The 20,484-nt window shown below is 43.9% G+C and overlaps 1 protein-coding gene across 3 annotated transcripts in view; it reads right to left on the bottom strand.

The window, feature by feature from the left end:
• LRRC9 (leucine rich repeat containing 9) overlaps positions 1-20,484 on the bottom strand; it is a 584,298-nt gene that overhangs the window by 474,780 nt on the left and 89,034 nt on the right. For all 3 annotated transcript variants that reach the window (XM_033952892.1, XM_033952893.1, XM_033952894.1), the window contains exons 5-7: positions 18,907-19,047; positions 13,043-13,106; positions 3,100-3,170 (exon numbers count right to left, since the gene is read on the bottom strand). In XM_033952892.1, the coding sequence (XP_033808783.1) occupies positions 3,100-3,170; positions 13,043-13,106; positions 18,907-19,047 (276 nt within the window). The remainder of the gene's footprint in view (positions 1-3,099; positions 3,171-13,042; positions 13,107-18,906; positions 19,048-20,484) is intronic.

Here is a 20,484-nt window from a genome sequence, read left to right as displayed (position 1 = left end):
GTTCTGGGTGGTGAAAAAGAGGGAGGGAGAGATGTTGAGCCAGGAGGGCCCAGCGTACTTGGGTGCCTAGAGGCCCTCGAAAAATTAATCCTGCCCTGAGTGGGTTAAAAGAATTTTTAAATAAATAAATGAGGTTTCACAAGAGTCTTATAGAGGGGCATCAATACTGCATTTTTCCTACTGGCCATTCCTCTCCCTATGTACCCAAGCACCCTTCTAGCTTTTCCTGTTGTTTCAGCCTGTTTGGCCATCTTAAGGTCATCACATTGTGAAGGAGTATATAGGACATTGCCACCCCCCAACTGGAAACTCCTTCACATAGCGACAGTCACACTAAAGCTGATACCTTGTCCCAGGAGTGGGGGAAGGGAGGAGAGGGGATACCATGAAGCAGCCCAAAGAAAACAAAAAAGGCAGAGCAAGGAAAAGAGAATGGAGGTCTGAGAAAGAGAAGTGGGTCGCTTGGTGCTATTAAAAGGCACTGATGGAGGTAAAACCCTATGGGGCTTATAATTGAAAGAGAAAACATCCGAAAACTGGCCTAAGTCGGCACTTGGATGATCATAAATGGGTACGGGGAAGGGGGTTGGGGGTGTCGTGGGGGTCGGCCAGGGGGGTCGCGGGTCAGCTGGGGGGGCGGTCGGAGGTTCTTGGGGGGGGCGGTCGTTGGGGGGAGGGGGGGTTTGCGTCGAGGGCAGGAGGGCCTGGGATCCCTCCTGCCCGTAATGTAGTGCAGGGTGGGGTTAGGGGGTCGCCGTGGCCAGGAGGACTTGGGCTCCCTCCTGGCCCGATATTGTCGGGGAGTTGGGGAATCGGCGGGGCAAGAGGGCTTGGGCTCCCTTTTGCCCCGATCGTGTCGGGGAGTCGGGGGGGCAAGAGGGCTTGAGCTCCCTTTTGCCCCGATCGTGTCGGGGAGTCGGGGGGGCAAGAGGGCTTGAGCTCCCTCTTGCCCCGATCGTGTCGGGGAGTCGGGGGGGCAAGAGGGCTTGAGCTCCCTCTTGCCCCAATCGTGTCGGGGGTGCCAGGGACCACACGGAGTCACCCACCGTACCACCCGATTCGGGTAAGCGCAGGTATCGGTGGGTGGCTTATTTGCGGGGGGGGTGCCTTATTTTACATTTTTTTCTAAAAAGGGGGGGGGGCTGTCTTATTTGATGGCCCTGCCTTATCATCGGGGAAACACGGTAGAAAAAAAAAAAAATGAACAGTTAAGTCCCAGTTTTTGCCGCTGAGACTCTGCCCTCTCTCACTGTAAAATTAGACTCTACTTAGTCTGTCTTTAAATTTAAAAAATGTGTGTTGTTTTAAAAAACAATTATGTTTTTAGATGTATCTAAATAAAAATAGTAACCAAAAATTTATCTTTTTTTATGTCACCTTAGCATATTTTATGCTACAGAACGAATTATTTTTTTTAACATGTATTGTTATGGGAAAACGCGTTTCACATAACGAACTTTTCGCATAACAAACTTGCTCCTGGAACGAATTAAGTTCGTTGTGTGAGGCACCACTGTACTATCATGCCCAAGTCCTGCTCCTCTTTTGTGCACAAAATTTCTTCACCCCCCCCCCCCCAAACTCTACTGTTCCCTCAGGTTTTGCAGCCCAAATGCATGACCTTGCATTTCTTAGCATTAAATGTTAGCTGCCAAATTTCAGACTATTCTTCAAGCTTCGCTAGGTCCTTCCTCATGTTATCCATACTGTCAAGGCTTCCTTCATGAGGTTATGAAGTGGTACTTTTATACCACTTCTTGTAGTCTGAGGCCTCCATGAGTTCTGCTTGAGGCTCTGCTTCTGACTCCATGCTTTATAGGAAATACTTTCCTATCTATCTGATATAGTTTGTAAAAGATAGACTTTCAGGAGGAGACCTGCATCGAGGAGGAGGTGGGGAAGGATTCCAATGGTATCTCAAAAGATGCATCAGCAGAGGTCTGGATAGTCACTGGAAGAGCATGGTAACAGATCTACTACTACTACTATTATTATTTCTAGAGTACTACCAGACGTACGCAGAACTGTACAGAGTAACAAAGGGGACAGTCCCTGCTTGAATGAGCTTACAATCTAAACAATCAAGACAGACAAACAGATCTGAGTCATATTCCTCAATGTCAATTCTTCTGGAAGTGGAACATTGAGGAGAGCACCGAAAGTGGGATGAAGAGCATCGAGGTGAAGTTGATGTGCTCTGCTCCCTAGAAGGTGATGCATATGCTGTGTGTCTCTTCGATGCAGATCCTCGACATTGTGGAATACGAGGACGATGCCAGAATGGACTGCGTGGGCAGTGCTCGGACTGGGCTGAGGCTGGGAGAATTGATGCAATAGTTTGCACGGGATGTGACTGCAGTATCCCAGCTAGCTCTTGCTGTAACAGCGCTTGAAACTGTTCTTGCAGTGATAGCACCGGTACCAATGTTGGCAAGGGTACATTAGGTGCTGGCTGCGTTGGGTGTCAAGGCATTGGGGACCTTGATGTCGATGAACACCTCAGAGGAGTCATCAATTGCAACGATGGTGATTGAGCATTAACTACATCTCTGTAGGTGTTACCTACTCTCTGTTATCTGTTGCATTAGCAATTAATGCGTGGCATGCATAGCAATTAATACTGATCCTCAAGTAAACTTCAAAGCACACTCCTTACCCATTCCCAGTCTATTAAGTGCCTCCAATAAAAATTTCTGCATTAGGTGTTTGTCAGCACACATTAGCAATAAACATGCTGCATTAACTGTTATGCTGTCATACTGTTAACATGATTTCAAATTCACGTTAAGCATCTGCAATTTAGTAGATACATTGCTAAATTTCTCTTTTTCTCAAATATCATTTCATCCTAAACACAATGAAGCTACTCCTGATGTAACAAAGAAGGCAAATACAATTTAATAGAAAATGTATTCCTGTTTTCATTCACAGTATTATAATGCCATCTCAGCAAAATTCTCAGCCAAGAAATTTTCTGCTAATATTAACTGCTATTTTGGTAGATGCTTAGCTATAAGCTCCACTAATATCACAAATTGAATAACATATGTAGAATCTATTTTATTTTAAAAAATGAAGGAAAATCATATTCATACATACCTTGAAGGAACACAATCTATTGCCAGAGAGGTTTAATCTTTCAATTTGTTCATTAGGATCTAAGCAATTCCCTATAAGAAAAGAGAAGACAAAACATAATAAGAGACAAACAAATGTAATAAGCTATGCATTAGGGATGTGCACTGAACATAAGCACACATCTCTAATAGGAGTAGAGGTAGGTTATAGGGATAGGAGCAAGAGGTAATTATAGAAATAGTCAGGGACCACTGTTCAGGCAGTGGGCCTGATGGGCCGCCGCGGGCAAGATGGACCTCTGGTCTGCCTCAGCGGAGGCAACTTCTTATGTTATGTTCTTAATAAGAAGTAGGCCTTGCAGTTTACTTAAGGCATAATGAAAAAAAACAATTTGCCCAAAGCATAAAATAGAACTAGGCAATTACAACTAATTCAAAATGGAGTAATTGGGTTCTTACCAGCTAATTTTCTTTCTTTTAGACTCTCCAGACCGATACAGCCTTCACTGATGGGTAATAGCTCACCATGGCCAGCAGCTGGAGACTTAGACAAATCTTTTGGTTATAGTACTTAATAGCTGTCCCTCCCATTAACTAACAGTCTGCCAAATAGCAAGGCATACCTTGACTCACACTGGCTCCCAATTCAAGCAAGAATACTATTTAAATTCTACTGTCTACTATTTAAATCCATAAATGGTGACAGCCCAGCCTACTTGAACAACCGCCTAATCCAAACCACCACAACCAGACACAGGAGAACCCAGACACCATTCAAATACCCTCCAATCAGAATCATCAAACGGAAAAAACTGTATGGCCTTCTAGCCACACAGGCAGCAAAACTAGACCACCAACTCTCTAATCTACTAATTGCGACCCCAGACTACAAAACTTTCAGAAAATAAATAAAAACCCTGCTATTCAAGAAATCCATGAAGACTAACACTGTATGAAACATTTCAATCCTCTGAAGCAACCCGCTCTACTCTGTAACACCTCTGGACATGTCCAGAAATCCTTTTCTGTAATCCGCCTTGAACCGCAAGGTAATGGCCGAATAAAAATCACTAATGTAATGTAATGCAACATTCTAAACAATAGTTATTTCCTCATACTCACATGCTCTGAGAAGGAATCCACTCCTCATTTTTCACTCCACAACCAGACATAGGAGAATCCAGACACCATTCACGCACCCTCCAATCAGAGGTGTCAAACACAAAAAACTGTACAATGGCCTATTGGCCACACAGGCAGCAAAACTAGACCACCAACTCTCCAACCTACTGATCACGACCCCAGACTACAAAACTTTCAGAAAAGAAATAAAAACCCTACTATTCAAGAAATCAATTAAGACAAACTAACACCACAGGAAGCATTTTAATCCCCTGAAGCAACCCACTCTGCTCTATAACATGTCTGGAAATGTCCAGATAACTTCTTATGTAATCTGCCTTGAACTGCAAGGTAATGGCGGAATAAAAATCACTAATGTAATGTAATACAATGTAATGTAGTACTTCATTGATCGGTTTAACACCCTCTACAGTCAGTACCCAAGCACCGACTGGCCTCCCTAAGTGAAGTAGAGGCACTTGTAATAACAGGCTAAACCAAGTGTTCTGCTGAAAGTAAGGAAACAGTACCATTAATTGTCAACACAGGCTCCAAAGGAGCGCAGCACAACTCCCCAAGAAAATGAACATATAAGGGCTGAGAGGCCTCCAAGGAGCAGCTTGGAGAAGCATAAACAGACTGAAACTGTAAACAGGTGCAGAAAAGTCAGGGCAGGGAGTCTAGAATGTCTCACCTAGCTACTGAAAAAGAGCTTACCATAGTGTCATAGTTTTCACAATTGTGTGGCTTTTATGTTTTAAAATTTTTATTGTGACTATATTATTATTTGATAATTGCATTGGATTATGATACTGTGATCAAATCAAATTTTTAAATAAACTTGAAACTTGATAATCTCTTTTTCCAGTGCAATATGTGAGACATTCTAGAACAGTGGTTCCCAACCCTGTCTTGGAGGACCATCAGCCAGTCAGGTTTTCAGGAAAACCCTAATGAATATGTATGGGGCAGATTTGCATGCCTGACACCTCCATTATATGCAAATCTCTCTCATGCATATTCATTAGGGCTGTTCCGAAAACCCAACTGGCTGGTGGTCCTCCAGGATAGGGTTGGGAACCACTGTTCTAGACAATAGGGATGTAAAAAAGCAGTCCCCCCAAACAGCCAGGGTGGGCTTGCTGAGTCCTGCCTTGCAGCAACATCCACTCTGCAAAATTTGGAAATGTAGGGAGAAAAGAACATGTTGTTGCCCTGCAAATCTCCTCAGGAGGAACATGCCCAGCTTCGGACCATGAAGAAGCCACACTCCTGGTAGAAAGCGCCTTGCCGGAAAAAGGGAACTGCTTCTCAGAAAGAAGGTAGGCTGACAAAATGACCATATGGATCCATCTGGATATCATGGCCCTAGAAGCGGGAGCACCCTGCTAAATCGAATGAGTCAGCACAAACAGATGCCCAGAGAAGCAAAATTCATGAGTGACCTCCCATCCATGCAGGAGAACCCTGCGCACATCCAGAGGCTACAACAGGTGGTCCTGAGTCAAGGAACCTGTTGGCAGAAAGACAGGCAAACGCACTGTCCGCACAACATGAAAAGCCAAAACAATGGCCTAGAGCAGTGTTTTTCAACCTTTTTACACCTATGGACCGGCAGAAATAAAATAATTATTCTGTGGACCGGCATCGGTCTGTGGACCGGCGGTTGAAGAACACTGGGCTAAGTTGTGGGTCAGACCCCGCCCATCTCTACCCAACCTCCACCCCAGACCCCGCCCCCATAATAGTACTAATTGCACCTTGCGCGTCCCGTGCCTCATCTGGAAGCCTTCCCTCTGACATTGCAACGTCAAAGAGAAGGCTTCCGGTTCAAGCGCAGGATGCTCGTAGGAGCCGCTGCCCATGGCTTTTTGCACTGAATCAGTTAGGAAGAGGGAACTGGCTCGAAGATAACGCCGCATTGATCGCACCGTGGACCGGCGGTTGAAGAACACTGTTTTGGGCCTGATGCACATGCTGGCCCTGTGGACCGGCAGAAAATTTCTGTGGACCGGTGGTTGAAGAACACTGGCCTAGAGCATCAAATCCAACCAAGAAGCATCTGAAAGAAGGCCAGAAGGGAGCCTAGATAAAGCTAGACAGCACAATTCTAAGGTTCGAGGCAGGGAGGATGGACAACCAGGAGGGCAAGTGTTTGTATTTGGATTTTAAAAAGAATAATTTCGCTTTCATTTTGAACCTGCAACAATTGCCTGTTGTCACTGGATATCTGTTTCTGTTTGGAAAGATTCATACCAGCTTATTAAGAGACCAACAATAAAGTCTGATTTTTGTTTGAAATCATTACACTGGCCTGAGTTTCTATTTTTCCACGAGTGGCATTCTGACTAGTTGAAACACTGCCTAAGTCATATGTTCCTGAAGAGAGTCTTCCCTCTTCCTAGGGAAGCCATTCCAAGGCATCAGAAAGTCACCATTAAGGCTGCCTGCAACCTAGGCAGGAGCTGGTGGGGGTGTGACAAGTGGTGTCAGGAGTGGGATTAGTTCACTTCATACAGGAAAACAAACATATTGCTAGCAAGGCAAAGCTTCATTTGATAGCTTGCCGACACTACTGAATTAAGGACTGATATCCATACCTTCTGAACCAGCATGTATTCCCCCAAAAGAGTTAGAAATATCCATCAAATCCTCTATTGAAATAGGCACAGAGTCTGAGCTCAAGCCTGGCAGTTCCTCAGTTATTTCCACATCCTGTTTGCTGCCTGTGTGAAGGGAATGACTCCTCCCTTCCACTTCCTGTTTGGTTCTAACCTTACCTCAGGTCTGTACTCCTGCAGTCTGTCTTGCCAGTTCTCCCTCAACTTTGCTCTCAGAGCTCTCAGGTTAAATGGACCCAACCCTCACCCTTCTCTCCTGGGAAAGAGGCTTGGGTAACCAGTGTAGAGATTTCCTTAAAGGAACATGTCTCCAATTCCTGTCATAATAAACCCTACGAGGTTTTCTACTGCTTTTAAACCTGGGAGGCACATACTGCTGTGGAACATTATACTTCTGCCTTTCATTACCTGATTCAGGTTTTGAGGGATAGTCAGCCCACTCTAATTCCTTACTTTTAACTTGGTCAGCTCTTCTGACCAGGGACCGTGCTTTACTTTCACTAATCCCTGGGACAAGGTCAGAGCCCGCTGTGGGTTTGTCAAAGTATAAAACCATAGGATTTTAGAGAAGGTATGCTCCTGGGGCATAGAGTCACCCTTAGATGATTTAAATATGCATGTCTTAGGCTGCGGAGAGTCTGGAGCCAGGCTGACAGAAGAGCCAGCCATGCCAAGCCCCAAAAGCAATAGAGGCCGCCCCACCCCACTAGCTGAGTGCCTGATCACTTGCTGGGGGGGGGGGGAAACTAAGCCAGTTGCTACAGCACCCCCCCCCCAGCTGCATCACGTGGCATGTGGTGCAATAATGCTCTAAAAGCGCTAAATTTGCACAATCCTGTTATAAATTCACATGAGGAGACCCTAAGGGCTCCATCCTAGCAATTTTACAGGCTAAATTCAAAGTTTTGAAGAAGCAGGGAGAAGAAGAACAAAAGATCGCTATAAATCCAAGATGGCCACTGGCACCAAATTCGCACCAAAAATGCGATATTTTTCACACTTCCCAAAGTCCAAAAATGGCAATTTTAGGATTTTTCAGGAGGGGTGAACATTGCAGAAACTCAGAAAACCCCACTTTTTAAACTTTTCCCAACGTCTCTCACAAGCTGTCAGCTCCTTGTACTCACTGTGACCTGAGACACTGAGGCATATTCTAAGTTGATTGACTTGCACAGTGAGCATCTTGGTTTGTTTCTTTTCCTGCTTGAACTTTCTTTAGAGTCTGAAACGCTGCAGTTTTTCACTGCTCATTTTTGGACTTTATCTTTAGAAAAGTAAATACTGTTGCTATCTGCTGAGCATGAGGTTTTGTATTTATTGATTTTCTCATCATTTTTAATGGTCTTATTGTAGACTAGCTGTGTTAAAACCGGCATGGTTTGAAGAAGGAGCCAGATGCTTTAAGGAAGTGGGGAGGACAGAGGGGCAAATTGGATGGAAGTGGGGAAGATAGGTGCACATACTAGAAGGAAGTGGGAAGGGCAGAAGGGCACACTGAAAGGAAGTGGAGAGACCAAAGGCACTTACTGGATTGAAATGGGGTGGACAGAGGAGCACATGTTGGAAATAAGTAGGTAAGATAGAGGGGCATATTGAGGAAGTAGGAAGAAAGAGGGAAACATACTAGATGGAAGCCTGCCCTAGCCCTGTCACCCGCTGCCTGCTCTTGTCTGGCAGGGAGGAAGTTCGCACAGACGCTACATGATAACGTCACTCGCGTGCGCATGACATCATCGCACTGCACTGCACATGTGCGGACTTCCTTCTTGCTCGACACAGCTTTTCAAAATCCGGACAAAGTTCCAGGTTATGAAAAGCCGTCCGGACCCCAGACATTGCATATTATAACTGGTTTTTGATAATAATGTTTTTGTATTATGCAGAGCTCCTTTATGAACCCTTGAAAAAGCCCTTGTGGGCGAAATGGGTCCCATCGGGGCATGCTAGAGACACTGCATTAAAAGGATAAGTAAAAAAAGAATTGCTGTTGTTTAGTATTTATTTTTGAAAAGTAATAGTAAGAAATACAGCAACAGTCAAGCAAACTGCATTTAAAGAGGAGGCAATTAGATGAGCCAAAGCTGGATGAATGGCTTTGTAAGTTCTCTTGCCTTCCTATAATTGACCCAAATAAGTGAGGGTTATGATTGTTGTGGTTGTTTCCAGTTTGCCTCACGTTTTCATCTTCTGCATCCTTCGAGGAAAGAGAGGACACATGCTGAATGGAAGTTGGGAAGCGAGAGGGACAAATGATGGATGAAAGCAGGGGCGAGAGAGGAGGCAGATGTTGGACGGAAGTGGGGAGGAAAGAACATAAGAAGTTGCCTCCGCTGGGTCAGACCAGAGGTCCATCGTGCCCAGCATTCCACACCCGCGGCGGCCCATCAGGCCCATGACCTGTAATGTGATCCTTCTCTAAGCCCTTTGATCCCTTTTATCCTTCTATCCATACTCTGTCTAAAACCTATCTTTACCTTTATCTGTATCCCTCAATCCCCCTATCGTTCAGGAATTTATCCAATCCTTCTTTGAACCCCCGTAGTGTACTCTGTCCTATCACAACCTCCGGAAGCGCATTCCAGGTGTCCACCACCCTCTGTGTAAAAAAGAACTTCCTAGCATTGGTTCTAAAATTGTCCCCTTTCAGCTTCTCTGAAAGTGCCCCCTTGTGCTTGTGGTTCCCAATAATCTTAAGAATCTGTCCCTTTCTACCTTCTCTATGCCTTTCATGATCTTGAAAGTCTCTATCATGTCTCCTCTGAGTCTCCTCTTTTCAAGGTAGAAGAGCCCCAGCCTTCCCAACCTGTCTGCGTATGAAAGGTTTTCCATACCTTTTATCATTTTCGTCGCTCTTCTCTGGACCCTTTTAAGTATCGCCATGTCCTTCTTGAGGTACGGTGACCAATACTGGACACAGTATTCCAGATGCGGGCGCACCATCGCACGATACAGCGGCATGATGACTTCCTTCGTCCTGGTTGTAATGCCCTTCCTAATAATACCCAACATTCTGTTTGCTTTCTTTGAGGCTGCTGCACATTGTGCCGTTGATTTTATTGTAGTATCTACCAGCACACCCAAGTCTTTTTCAAGGTTACTATCCCCTAGCACTGATCCCCCCATTTTGTAGCTGAACATCGGGGTTTTTTTTCCTAAATGCATGACCTTGCATTTCTCTATATTAAAGCGCATTTGCCATTTACTTGCCCACTCTTCCAGTTTGTTTAGGTCCCTTTGTAGGTCTTCACATTCTTCCATGGTTCTAACCCTGCTGCAGAGTTTAGCGTCATCCGCAAATTTTATAACTTCACACTTCGTCCCCGCTTCTAGGTCGTTTATAAATACATTGAACAGCAGCAGTCCGAGCACTGACCCCTGGGGAACACTGCTCGTGACCTTCCGCCAGTCCAAGTAGTGGCCCTTCACTCCAACCCATTGCTTTCTGCCTGCCAACCAATATTTAATCCACCTGTGTACGTCCCCTTTCCACCCCGTGGTTCCACAGCTTCCTAAGAAGCCGCTCATGGGGTACTGTGTCAAAGGCTTCTTGGAAGTCGAGATAGATGATGTCTACGGGTTCTCCTTTGACCATCTGGCTGTTTATCCCTTCAAAGAAGTGCAGTAGGTTCGTTTGGCACGATCTTCCCTTGCAGAAGCTATGCTGGCTCGCTTTCAGTTGTCCATTTTTTTCTATGTGTTCACAGATGGTGTCCTTTATCAGTGCCTCATTCATCTTGCCTGGGACTGAAGTCAGGCAAATGATGGATGAAAGCAGGAGTGAGAGAGAGGGGGCAGCAGTTGCTGGATGGAAGCAGGGAGGAGAGATGGGGCAGGCTGGCGCTTTATGGAAGCAGGGAGGAGAGGGGGGCAGATACTTTATGGAAGTAGGGAGGAGAGAGGGGGCAGACGCTTTATAGAAGCAGGGAGGAAAGAGGGGGTAGAGGCAGGATGGTATTTTGCACAGTACAGGGGGGACATGCATTGCTTTCTCTTTTTCTGGTGTTACAATGAATCAAGAGTCTGGTTTCTTGAGTGTTCAATTTAATTTTTTCTATTCTTATTCTATACTGGATAAAGGTCTGTGTTCTGCATGTGTCAAAGAAATTTGGTTTTCTGTTAGCATTGTCTGCATGAATGATCTGTATGATTGCTTTATTCTAATATGGTTTGTTTAGTTTTCCAATTCAAAAAATAATCACCTTATTTCCACATAAATAAACAAACAAATACTTTCAGAGTCACACAGTGACTCTAGATTTCTAAGTGAACGCTCAGACCCATAACCAAACGCTAGTGAAAAATCACAGAGTCAGTTATAATAGAGACCATCACAATAAGTTCACTGTCTCTGCCACCTGCTAATAACATACAAGGAAAAGATAGATAACTTATCTGAATACAGGATGGCACCGCTGTTGCTCTTTCACAACTCCGGGTACATATTTAAAGTAGTTTTCCAACAGGTTTAGTGATGTTCTAGAGCTCATGGCAGTGTTTGTGGTATAGTCTTTTCCTAGGTAAGTAGATGCTTGTTGTGTGACTTGTGGAAGTTACTGCTATTATGGTATGCTGGAATTGCTCAGTAGGTCCTGACTGAAATTTGTAATGTTTTGTATTATTTCATTATGCCTGCCTGGTATTGGATTTATATTTAGACTACACCTTTCTCAAGGGCTCAAGGCAAGGATTTAGATCACACCTTTTTCAGTAAAGGTTCAAGGGCTTAACAGTTTTTAAGTTTTATACCTAAGGCAATGAACGTTTAAAGGCTCCTTTTATAGAAGATTTGATAAATATATCATTTAGCAGAGGAAAGAACCTTAAAATTTAGGTTAGGAATTTAACACTTTGTCCTAAACACAACAGAAAGCAAATGATTTTCTACAACTGAGGTGCAATGTGATTGCTAACTTTAGAGAAACGAATGAAGGCAAAAAAATATACATTTCTTTCCTAGTAATGTTATTATTTTAAGTTTATGGATAAATGTATATTTTAGCAAGTCTGTTGACCAGTAGGGATATATAATAAGGGGTTCATAATCGAAATGATAATACGTCTAAAATCCCGCCTAAATTGGCACTTGGACAATCTAAAAGACAAGTCATCCAAGTGCCGATAATCGAACCAGGTTTTATATGTATCTATAAACGACTTAGGCTGCTTCGGTGCTGCAGTACGCCCAGAGCTAAGAGGGGTGATTTAGGAGGAGTGGTGAGGGCAGGATGTGGGCCGATCTTGACTTAGTCGTACTGCAAGTATAACCGAAAGTTTAACGAGGCTGCCTAGACAGAACTTATACGTAGCAACTTAGGCGATGTAAAAACAGGTCTAAGTGCCCAGAAGGTATTCAAAGTGACCAGATATCCACTGTAGAGACAAAGTATAGACCCCCCACACATTCCCCCAGTGATCAAGGACCCCCCCCCCCCACCACCATAAAAATCAGAATAAAAACTTTACATATCTGCCTCCAGAACATCAGCACCTGGCATAGGAAAGCCTAATAGAGCAGCACAGAGGTGGCCCAAGTAGTCTGGGGGGTGGGCTAGTGAACCATAGAGAGGAGGACCAGGCCCATAAGCCACTCTAGCCACTGCATTCATGGTGAAACATGTGCACCCCCCAAACCCTACTATACTGCCATATAGGTGCCACCTGCAGCCATAAGGGCTATTGAGGATGTAGACAGGTGGGTATGGTAGATTTTGGGGGTGTTTTGGGGGGGCCCATGACCTATAAGGGAGTTGTGGTGACATGTTTATGTGGCACCCTTTTTGTGAAGGTCGCAGGAGTGCCAAATAAGGTGCTCCACTACTGTGCTGCCATGTTGTCTGGGTGTCCAGTTCGTCACTTTGCTGGCCCCTCCCATGCCCAAAAGGTCTTGTTCTAGGTGTTTTTCACATGGCCAAATTTTTGGATGAGAATGGGGTATAAAGATAGATGACTTAGTGGTCTGGACGATCAATGGATGGACATATAATTAGACGATTCTCAAAAAATATATATTTTGGATGTATTTTTCAAGAATGGACTTTAGACATTGCTGATTTTGGACGACTAGCGACTTAGGCCCAAAATGGACTTAGACATTTCTTTTGATTGTGCCCCTCCATGTGTCTGGTATAAACATTTAGCAAATTTGATATAATTTTCAAAAAATTCCTTGCTTTTGCTTTTAGATAACAATTATGCAAAACTTTTAGGTCAGACATTACTTACCAATTTTGCTTATCAAGTTTCCAGCAAGATTCAGATCTTTTATATTTTGCAGTGTATGCAATCCCTGTTAAATTAACAGAGAAAGGAATTAAATAGTTTTCTTCATAATGTATTATGCCATTGCATTAGAAAATCTGCTTTTAACCTTCACACTTATAGGCAACCATGAATGAATGAAAAATCACAAGTTATTATAGCTGTTGTTCAATCAAAAATGTTAAATGAAATATTACATTAGTTGCTAATTTCTTTCTTGTAAATCCACACTTTATTACAGGACCAGTGGGTTATTTCCATCTACCCACCAGAACTTTGTAGGAGCCTCAAACCTCAGAGACCTAAACCCCTTCCCCTCTTACCTCAACACTGTCCCTTTAAGCATCAGTTAGTCTTAAAGCAGCCAGAAACATCTGTAGAGGATAAAAACAAGACAGGGGAATGGGGAAACTCCCTGGCAAGTAGGTTAATTCTACTCATATCAACAAATGCAAAATAACAACAATGAAAAACAAGAGGAACAGGTCATGAAACAGTAGACACCTGAACAACAAAACAGTGCTATAAGGACACTGCCTGCAATTTCAGAAGGGGCTCCTCTGCATAAGGCCTGTGAGCATACAACTCTTTGTAATGTTGGCTGCACTATCAATAAAAATTATTTCAAGAAAAAAAGAAGGAGCTTCCTGAACTATGGACCCCCCAAACTAAGGGGTTCTTTTATGAATGTGCGCTAACCAGTTTAGCAGGTGCTAAAGATTAGTGCACGCTAAATGCTAAGATGCCCATAGCATTTAGCATGCCTAAATTGGTTAGCACACCTTAATAAAAGAACCCCCCTAAGTGCTAAATCCATTCTGATAGCACATTTATAAAGGATGGTCAGAAAAGCATAGTTACTTATCATAAAGCACAGTTACTTACCGTAACAGGTGTTATCCAGGGACAGCAGGCAGCTATTCTCAACATGTGGGTGACGTCATCCATGGAGCCCGGATGGGGACAGCTTTGCAAGCAGACTTGCTTGAAGAACTTTAGAAAGTTTGCGACTGCCACACTGCGCTTGCGCGAGTGCCTTCCTGCCCGACGCAGGGCATGTGTCTCCTCAGTTCAGATAGCTAGCAGAGAAGCCAACCAGAGGAGGTAGGTGGGTTGTGAGAATAGTTGCCTGCTGTCCCTGGATAACACCTGTTACAGTAAGTAAAGCACAGTTACTTACCGTAACAGTTGTTATCCAGGGACAGCAGGCAGCTATTCTCATATGGATGACATCATCCACAGAGCCCGGATGTGGACAGCCTTGCAAGCAGACTTGCTTGGATTAAAGTAGAAGTTTTGAGTCTGCCACACCACGCAAGCGCGAGTGCCTTCCCGCCAGCACAGGGCGAGTCTCTTCAGTTCAGATTGCTAGCAGAGAAGCCAACCAGGGGAGGTGGGTGGGTTGTGAGAATAACTGCCTGCTGTCCCTGGATAACAACTGTTAAGGTAAATATCTGTGCTTTATCCCAGGACAAGTGGGCAGCCTATTCTCAGATATGGATGATCTCCAAGCTAACCAGAATGGGATGGTGGAAGCATTGGCAACTTAGGAGAATGAATTTTGTAATACTCTCTGGCCAAAATGGCCATCCCGTCTGGAGAAAACATCCAGACAATAATGAGAAGTGAATGTATGAACCGAGGACCAAGTGGCAGCTTTACAAATGTCCTCAATAGGAGTGGATCTGAGGAAAGCTACTGAAGCCGCCATTGCTCTGACTTTGTGGGCTGTGACTCGACTCTGTAGATGCTGTCCAGCCTGGGCATAGCAGAAAGATATACAAGCAGCCATCCAGTTGGAGATGGTATGCATAGAAATTGAAGGTCCCAACTTGTTTGGATCGAAGGAGACAAAACGTTGAGGAGCAGTTCTGTGTGGTTTGGTGTGTTCCAAGTAGAAGGCCAAAGCACATTTACAGTCCAGAGTATGAAGAGCTGATTTTCCAGGATGAGAATGAGGCTTTGGAAAGAATAATAGATTGGTTGAGATGAAATTTTGAAACCACTTTAGGTAAGAATTTAGGAGGAGTTTGAAGGACCACCTTGTCATGATGGAACACAGTGAAAGGTGGATCAGCAACTAAAGCTTGCAGCTCACTGACTCTTTCAGCAGATGTGAGGGCAATGAGAAACACCACTTTCCAAGTGAGATATTTCAGATGAGCTGTAGACATTGGTTCAAATGGAGGCTTCATCATTTGAATAAGAACCACATTGAGATCCCAAACCACTGAAGGTGGTTTGAGAGGTTTGATATTGAAAAGTCCTTTCAAAAATTTGGAAACCGCCGGATGAGCAGAGAGGGGTTTCCCTTCAATAGGCTGATAGAAAGCAGCAATTGCACTGAGATGGACTCGGATAGATGTAGACTTGAGACCAGAGGTGGATAAGTGCAAAAGATAATTCAGAACAGAAGATAAGAAGGAATACTGAGGCTCCTTATCTAGTCCATTTTTGGTGGTAGCATTGTCTAGTGGTAGGCTTTCTGGAAGCCTCTAAAATGTCTCTTACAGGTTGAGAAAACTGAAGAGGAGTTATGTTGAGAGGTACAAAGGTGTCAGGTGCAGAGACTGCAGGTTGGGATGGTGTGTATAGGTCTGGTAATTTATGTGCCTGTCCACTGTGGTTCTCCTGGCTGGGTGGTGAATTCTGTTAGTAGTTGAAATAATTGGAATTGGGGAGATGTTGTTTGCTGCTGCTTTCCAGTTGGTTATGAGTAGGATGATCAGTAGGATAGTTTGTGTTTGTTTTTGTGTTCTAGGTTTCATTGTGCAAGAAAGGAGGTAGGAGTTGTTGGGCGTGCAGTTATAGGTGGTCCTTTGGGTTGGAGAGGGTTTTGTTTTTGTTTTTTTTTAAAAAAGAATAGGAGCGTCACAAGAGTCGTTGGGGGTGGAGCTGGTCTCCCACACCCGACCAACTCCTTCCCTTGTAACTGCTGAAATCTGGTCGGGTTGGGACAGCTCCCGAGTCAAGCGGAGCTGCCCTGAAGAGGAGAAACTTTTAGGTAAAGAGGCCACGCAAGGGCCGTTGGAGGAGGAGTTGGTCTTCCACACCCGACTAACTCCTTCCTTTGCGGCTGCTGATGTCCATTCGCGTTGGGGCAGCTCCTGAGTAAAGCAGAGCTGCCTTGAAGAGGAGAGTTTTTTAAGTATGAAGCGTCGCAAGGGCCATTGGGGGTGGAGTTGGTCTTCCACACCCGACCAACTCTTTCCCTTGTGTCTGCTGACGTCCAGTCGCGTTGGGGCAGCTCCCAAGTCAAGCGGAGCTGCCCTGAAGAGGAGAGCTTTTTTAAGTAGGAAGCGCTGAGAGTGATGAGCGAGAAGACACTTTGTAAGAGAGAGCTGAAGAAGAGCATCCAGACTTTGTTGAGGAAGGAATGCTCTGAGCTGGATAGTGTCCAGAACAGCTCCGATGAACTGTAGATTCTGAGAGGGCTGAAGTTGGGATTTGTGGAAATTGATTTCAAATCCCAATTTTGTAGGAACCACGTAGTCCGTTGGGTCGCTAGAATAACCCCCTGAGATGTTGAATCTTTGATGAGCCAGTCATCTAGGTAGGTAAACACCTGAAAACCATGGTTCCTTAGAGTTGCTGCTACCACTACGAGGCACTTGATGAACACTCTGGGAGATGATGCCAGGCCAAAGGGTAGCACTCTGTATTGAAAATGCAGATTCCCCACCCGAAATCTGAGGTACTGACGGGAGGCCGGATGAATGGGGATATGAGTGTAAGCCTCCTTGAGATCTAGAGAACATAACCAATCGTTCTAATCTAGAAGGGGATAAAGGGACGCCAGGGACAGCATATTTAATTTTTCTTTGACCAAAAATTTGTTGACAGCCCTGATATCCAGAATGGGTCGCAGATCGCCCATCTTCTTCGGAACAAGGAAGTAATGGGAGTAAAAACCCCTGCACCGCTGTTCCAAAGGAACTTCCTCGATGGCACGGAGATGAAGCAGAGCTTGAGCTTCCTGAAGAAGGGCGGTCTGGGATGGATTGGAAAGATACTCTCTTGGAGGAAGCTCTGGTGGAATCTGAGAGAAATTAAGAGTATCCTTCCCTGATTATTGACAGCACCCAGAGGTTGGATGTAATGGTCTTCCATCGGTGGTATAAATGATGGAGACGACCTCCTATGGGGGAAGGGAGGACAGAGGCAGAACGATGGAGGTTATGCTCTGTTTGAGACAGTCAAAAAGGCTGAGCAGCCTTAGGTGCAGCAGAAGGCTGAGGTTTCTATTGCTTCTGCTGCTGCTGTTTCTTGGGGGGTGCTTGATTGTAAGGAGCCGCCCTTGGAGGATAACGCCTCTGGAAGGATGGAAGAGGTCGAGAAGGTTTTGCAGGAGCTGGCTTTGGCTTTGGTCTGACAATTGAAGCAGCAATTTTAGGATTTTAGGAGTGGAGGGCATGCAGGGAAACCACCCAAAACCTACTTAAAAAAAAACAAAAAAAACCCCCCCGAAAAAAACATCGCTGGTTGAGGCTGTCAGCCTGTGCGCAGTGTGACATGTGCTGAATAGGAAAACACTGCAAAGAGAGCTGAAACAGCTTACAGAGAGATAATCTGCCTTAGGAAGCCAACAAGCTGGACTTTGATTTTTTTGACTGCCCCACCGACTGTACAGCCACAGCATGCCACCCTCGGGCATGCCGCAAAGATACCTGGCAGTGGAACGCAGTCTGGCCATGATCCCGGGCGCACCTCCAAGGGTGTAGAATGCAGCCTGCATTCTATACACTAGCAGACAAACCTGGGGTGATCAAGCTATCAAGGGAATCGTCCCTGAGTCCCGATGTGATGTGCAGGCTGTCCTGAGGGTGTACTGACAGGCAGTGAACCCCCCCCCCCACACTTTCCAAAGGTCTGCGGACTCCCACAGTCAGAGCTGTCCCCGAAAGGAACCTCCACAACACAAGGACCAAAACTGCAAATGCAAAGACTGAAATTACACAAAATAAAACACGAGCAGAAAAGACAAGCTCCTACAGCCTGGCTTGTAGGAAGGAAAATTGATCTAGGAGGGGCCTGTACTGAGGTGAGAGGGGTGGAGCTGAAGCTTCTGGAATTTGAGGCTTCCTACAAAGTCCTGATGGGTAGGCAGAATTAACTTAATTGTCTAGGAATAAAGTGGGATTGTACAAGAAATAGGAAATACAATCCCATTCTGGAGACTTGCCCAAGTCACATCCTCACCATGCCCCCTTGAATCCTCTGCATGGTATAGATCTTCATTGGTAAATAGAGAATTTCTGAAATCTTATTTACATGTGTATGTCAGTCTACACATGTAAATAGCACTAATTTAAACATGGAAATAGCTTTAAAATGCCTTCCTTTAAATAAACTTGAGAAGGTCAGATTGTTTTCAACATCAGTTTTAAATTCTTTATTCATTTATTTCATTCATTCAGTGTAGCAGATAAACTCATATGAACTTATAAATACACACTTGAATAATTCTCATATAACACTTTAAGTATAACATTTCATTACAAATTAATATTCTATAATATTTTGAATATTATGTAATAAACCTAATATTTAAACTATTCTTATTAAATAGAAAATCCTCCCTTCCCATCCCTCCCATCACAATATTACATTAACATCAAGATGTGCTAATTAACTCTATCCATATGGAACACAATATCAATAGTTTCTTGTCTCTCTACGACTGCCTTTAAACTTTGTCCTATAATTTTACGGTGAATGTCATTTGTAACCCGTTCTGAGCTCCCGGGAGAATGGGATAGGAATCTAAATAAATAAATTAAAAAAATATAATTTGGCATTAGTTGATACTTCTAAAACAAATGGCTCACCTGTATAACTTCTATTTGGTTGTTGTTTAACCATATAACCTCCAACTTTGTTAGTCTTTCCAAATTTTCAATCACAGCAATTTTATTGTGATACAGGTAAAGTTTTTCCAAATTACTACAATAATGTATGTTTTCAATTTGCTGCATAAAAAAAGAGAATTTTCATTTAAGTTTACCATACCTCACAACATCTAACACAAATTTTATTTTAGTAAAGTTAATATTAAAGTATTTCCCAAAATAAATTCATGAAATACCATTCCAACTAATAAGGCATTTCCTTTTTTGATTTTTAGGTCTTGCAGTAGATGTTATACCAAACTGGAGTCCTCTGCATTGATATTTAAGCAAAGCAGGTTGACTTTTAAACATATATCCAAATATTCAGCACTGGCTGATATTTGGATATCTGCACTGAATATTTGGATAAGGAACCAGATCATGGCAATATTTAGCGGCATTACTTGGAAAATTGTTCAGATACCACAGGACAGATTTTTTGCTATCCTTAAGTCAGTGCTTCTCAAGTAATGTGCTGCACAATTCAGTTTCGCGTACTGCTGCATGTTGGAAAAGGTTTTTTTTTCAAGTAAAAATGCTTTTAAAAAAATTATTTTGCCATCAGTTTTATGTTTTACTTTCACTTTGTTTTAAGGGAAACTTTGAATTTAAAACTCAGTAAGACCCTTTTATAAAGCTTCAGTAAGCACTAACACATGCTTACCACAGTAAAAAATTGCATACCGCAGGGCTTATATACATCTCCTTTTATAAAACTGCGATAGTGGTTTTTAGTATAGGCCAGTGCATTGAATGCTCTGCGCTGATCCCGATGCTCATAGGAACTCTCTGAGTGTCGGGAGCAGCGCAGAGTATTTAGAAACATAGAAACATAGAAAGATGACGGCAGAAAAGGGCTATAGCCCATCAAGTCTGCCCACTCTACTGACCCACCCCATTAAGACCTAGTTCCTTAACTCGACCCTCGTAAGGATCCTACTAGGGCATCCCATTTATTCTTAAAGTCAAGCACGCTGGTGGCCTTGATCACCTGCTCTGGAAGCTTGTTCCAGTGATCTACAACCCTTTCTGTGAAGAAATACTTCCTTACGTCACTATCGAATTTCCCTCCTCTGAGTTTTGTGACCGAGGGTCCCTTGAGAAAGAAGATGTCTTCTTCCACCTCGGCACGTCCCGTGATGTATTTAAATGTCTCAATCATGTCCCCCCTCTCCCTGCGTTCCTCTAGAGTGTAGAGCTGCAATGTGTTTAGTCTTTCTTCGTACGAGAGACCCTTGAGCCCCGAGATCATCCTAGTGGCCATCCACTGAACCGACTCAACTCTAAGCACGTCTTTACGGTAATGTGGCCTCCAGAATTGCACACAGTACTCCAGATGAGGTCTCACCATGGTTCTGTACAGTGGCATTATGACTTCAGATTTGCGGCTAACGAAGCTTCTATTGATACATCCCAGTGTGCTAGCCTGTGCTAAAAACCACTATCACGGTTTTGTAAAAGGGGGATAATTCTGGAACAGTGCTATAGAGCTATGGGATTATGTTTTTAACATTGATT

The sequence above is a fragment of the Geotrypetes seraphini genome, chromosome 7 (genome assembly GCF_902459505.1).
Source record: "Geotrypetes seraphini chromosome 7, aGeoSer1.1, whole genome shotgun sequence".
NCBI lineage: Eukaryota > Metazoa > Chordata > Amphibia > Gymnophiona > Dermophiidae > Geotrypetes > Geotrypetes seraphini.
The sequence above is the reverse complement of the archived record's forward strand: the minus strand, read 5'-3'. Positions and strand labels throughout refer to the sequence as shown.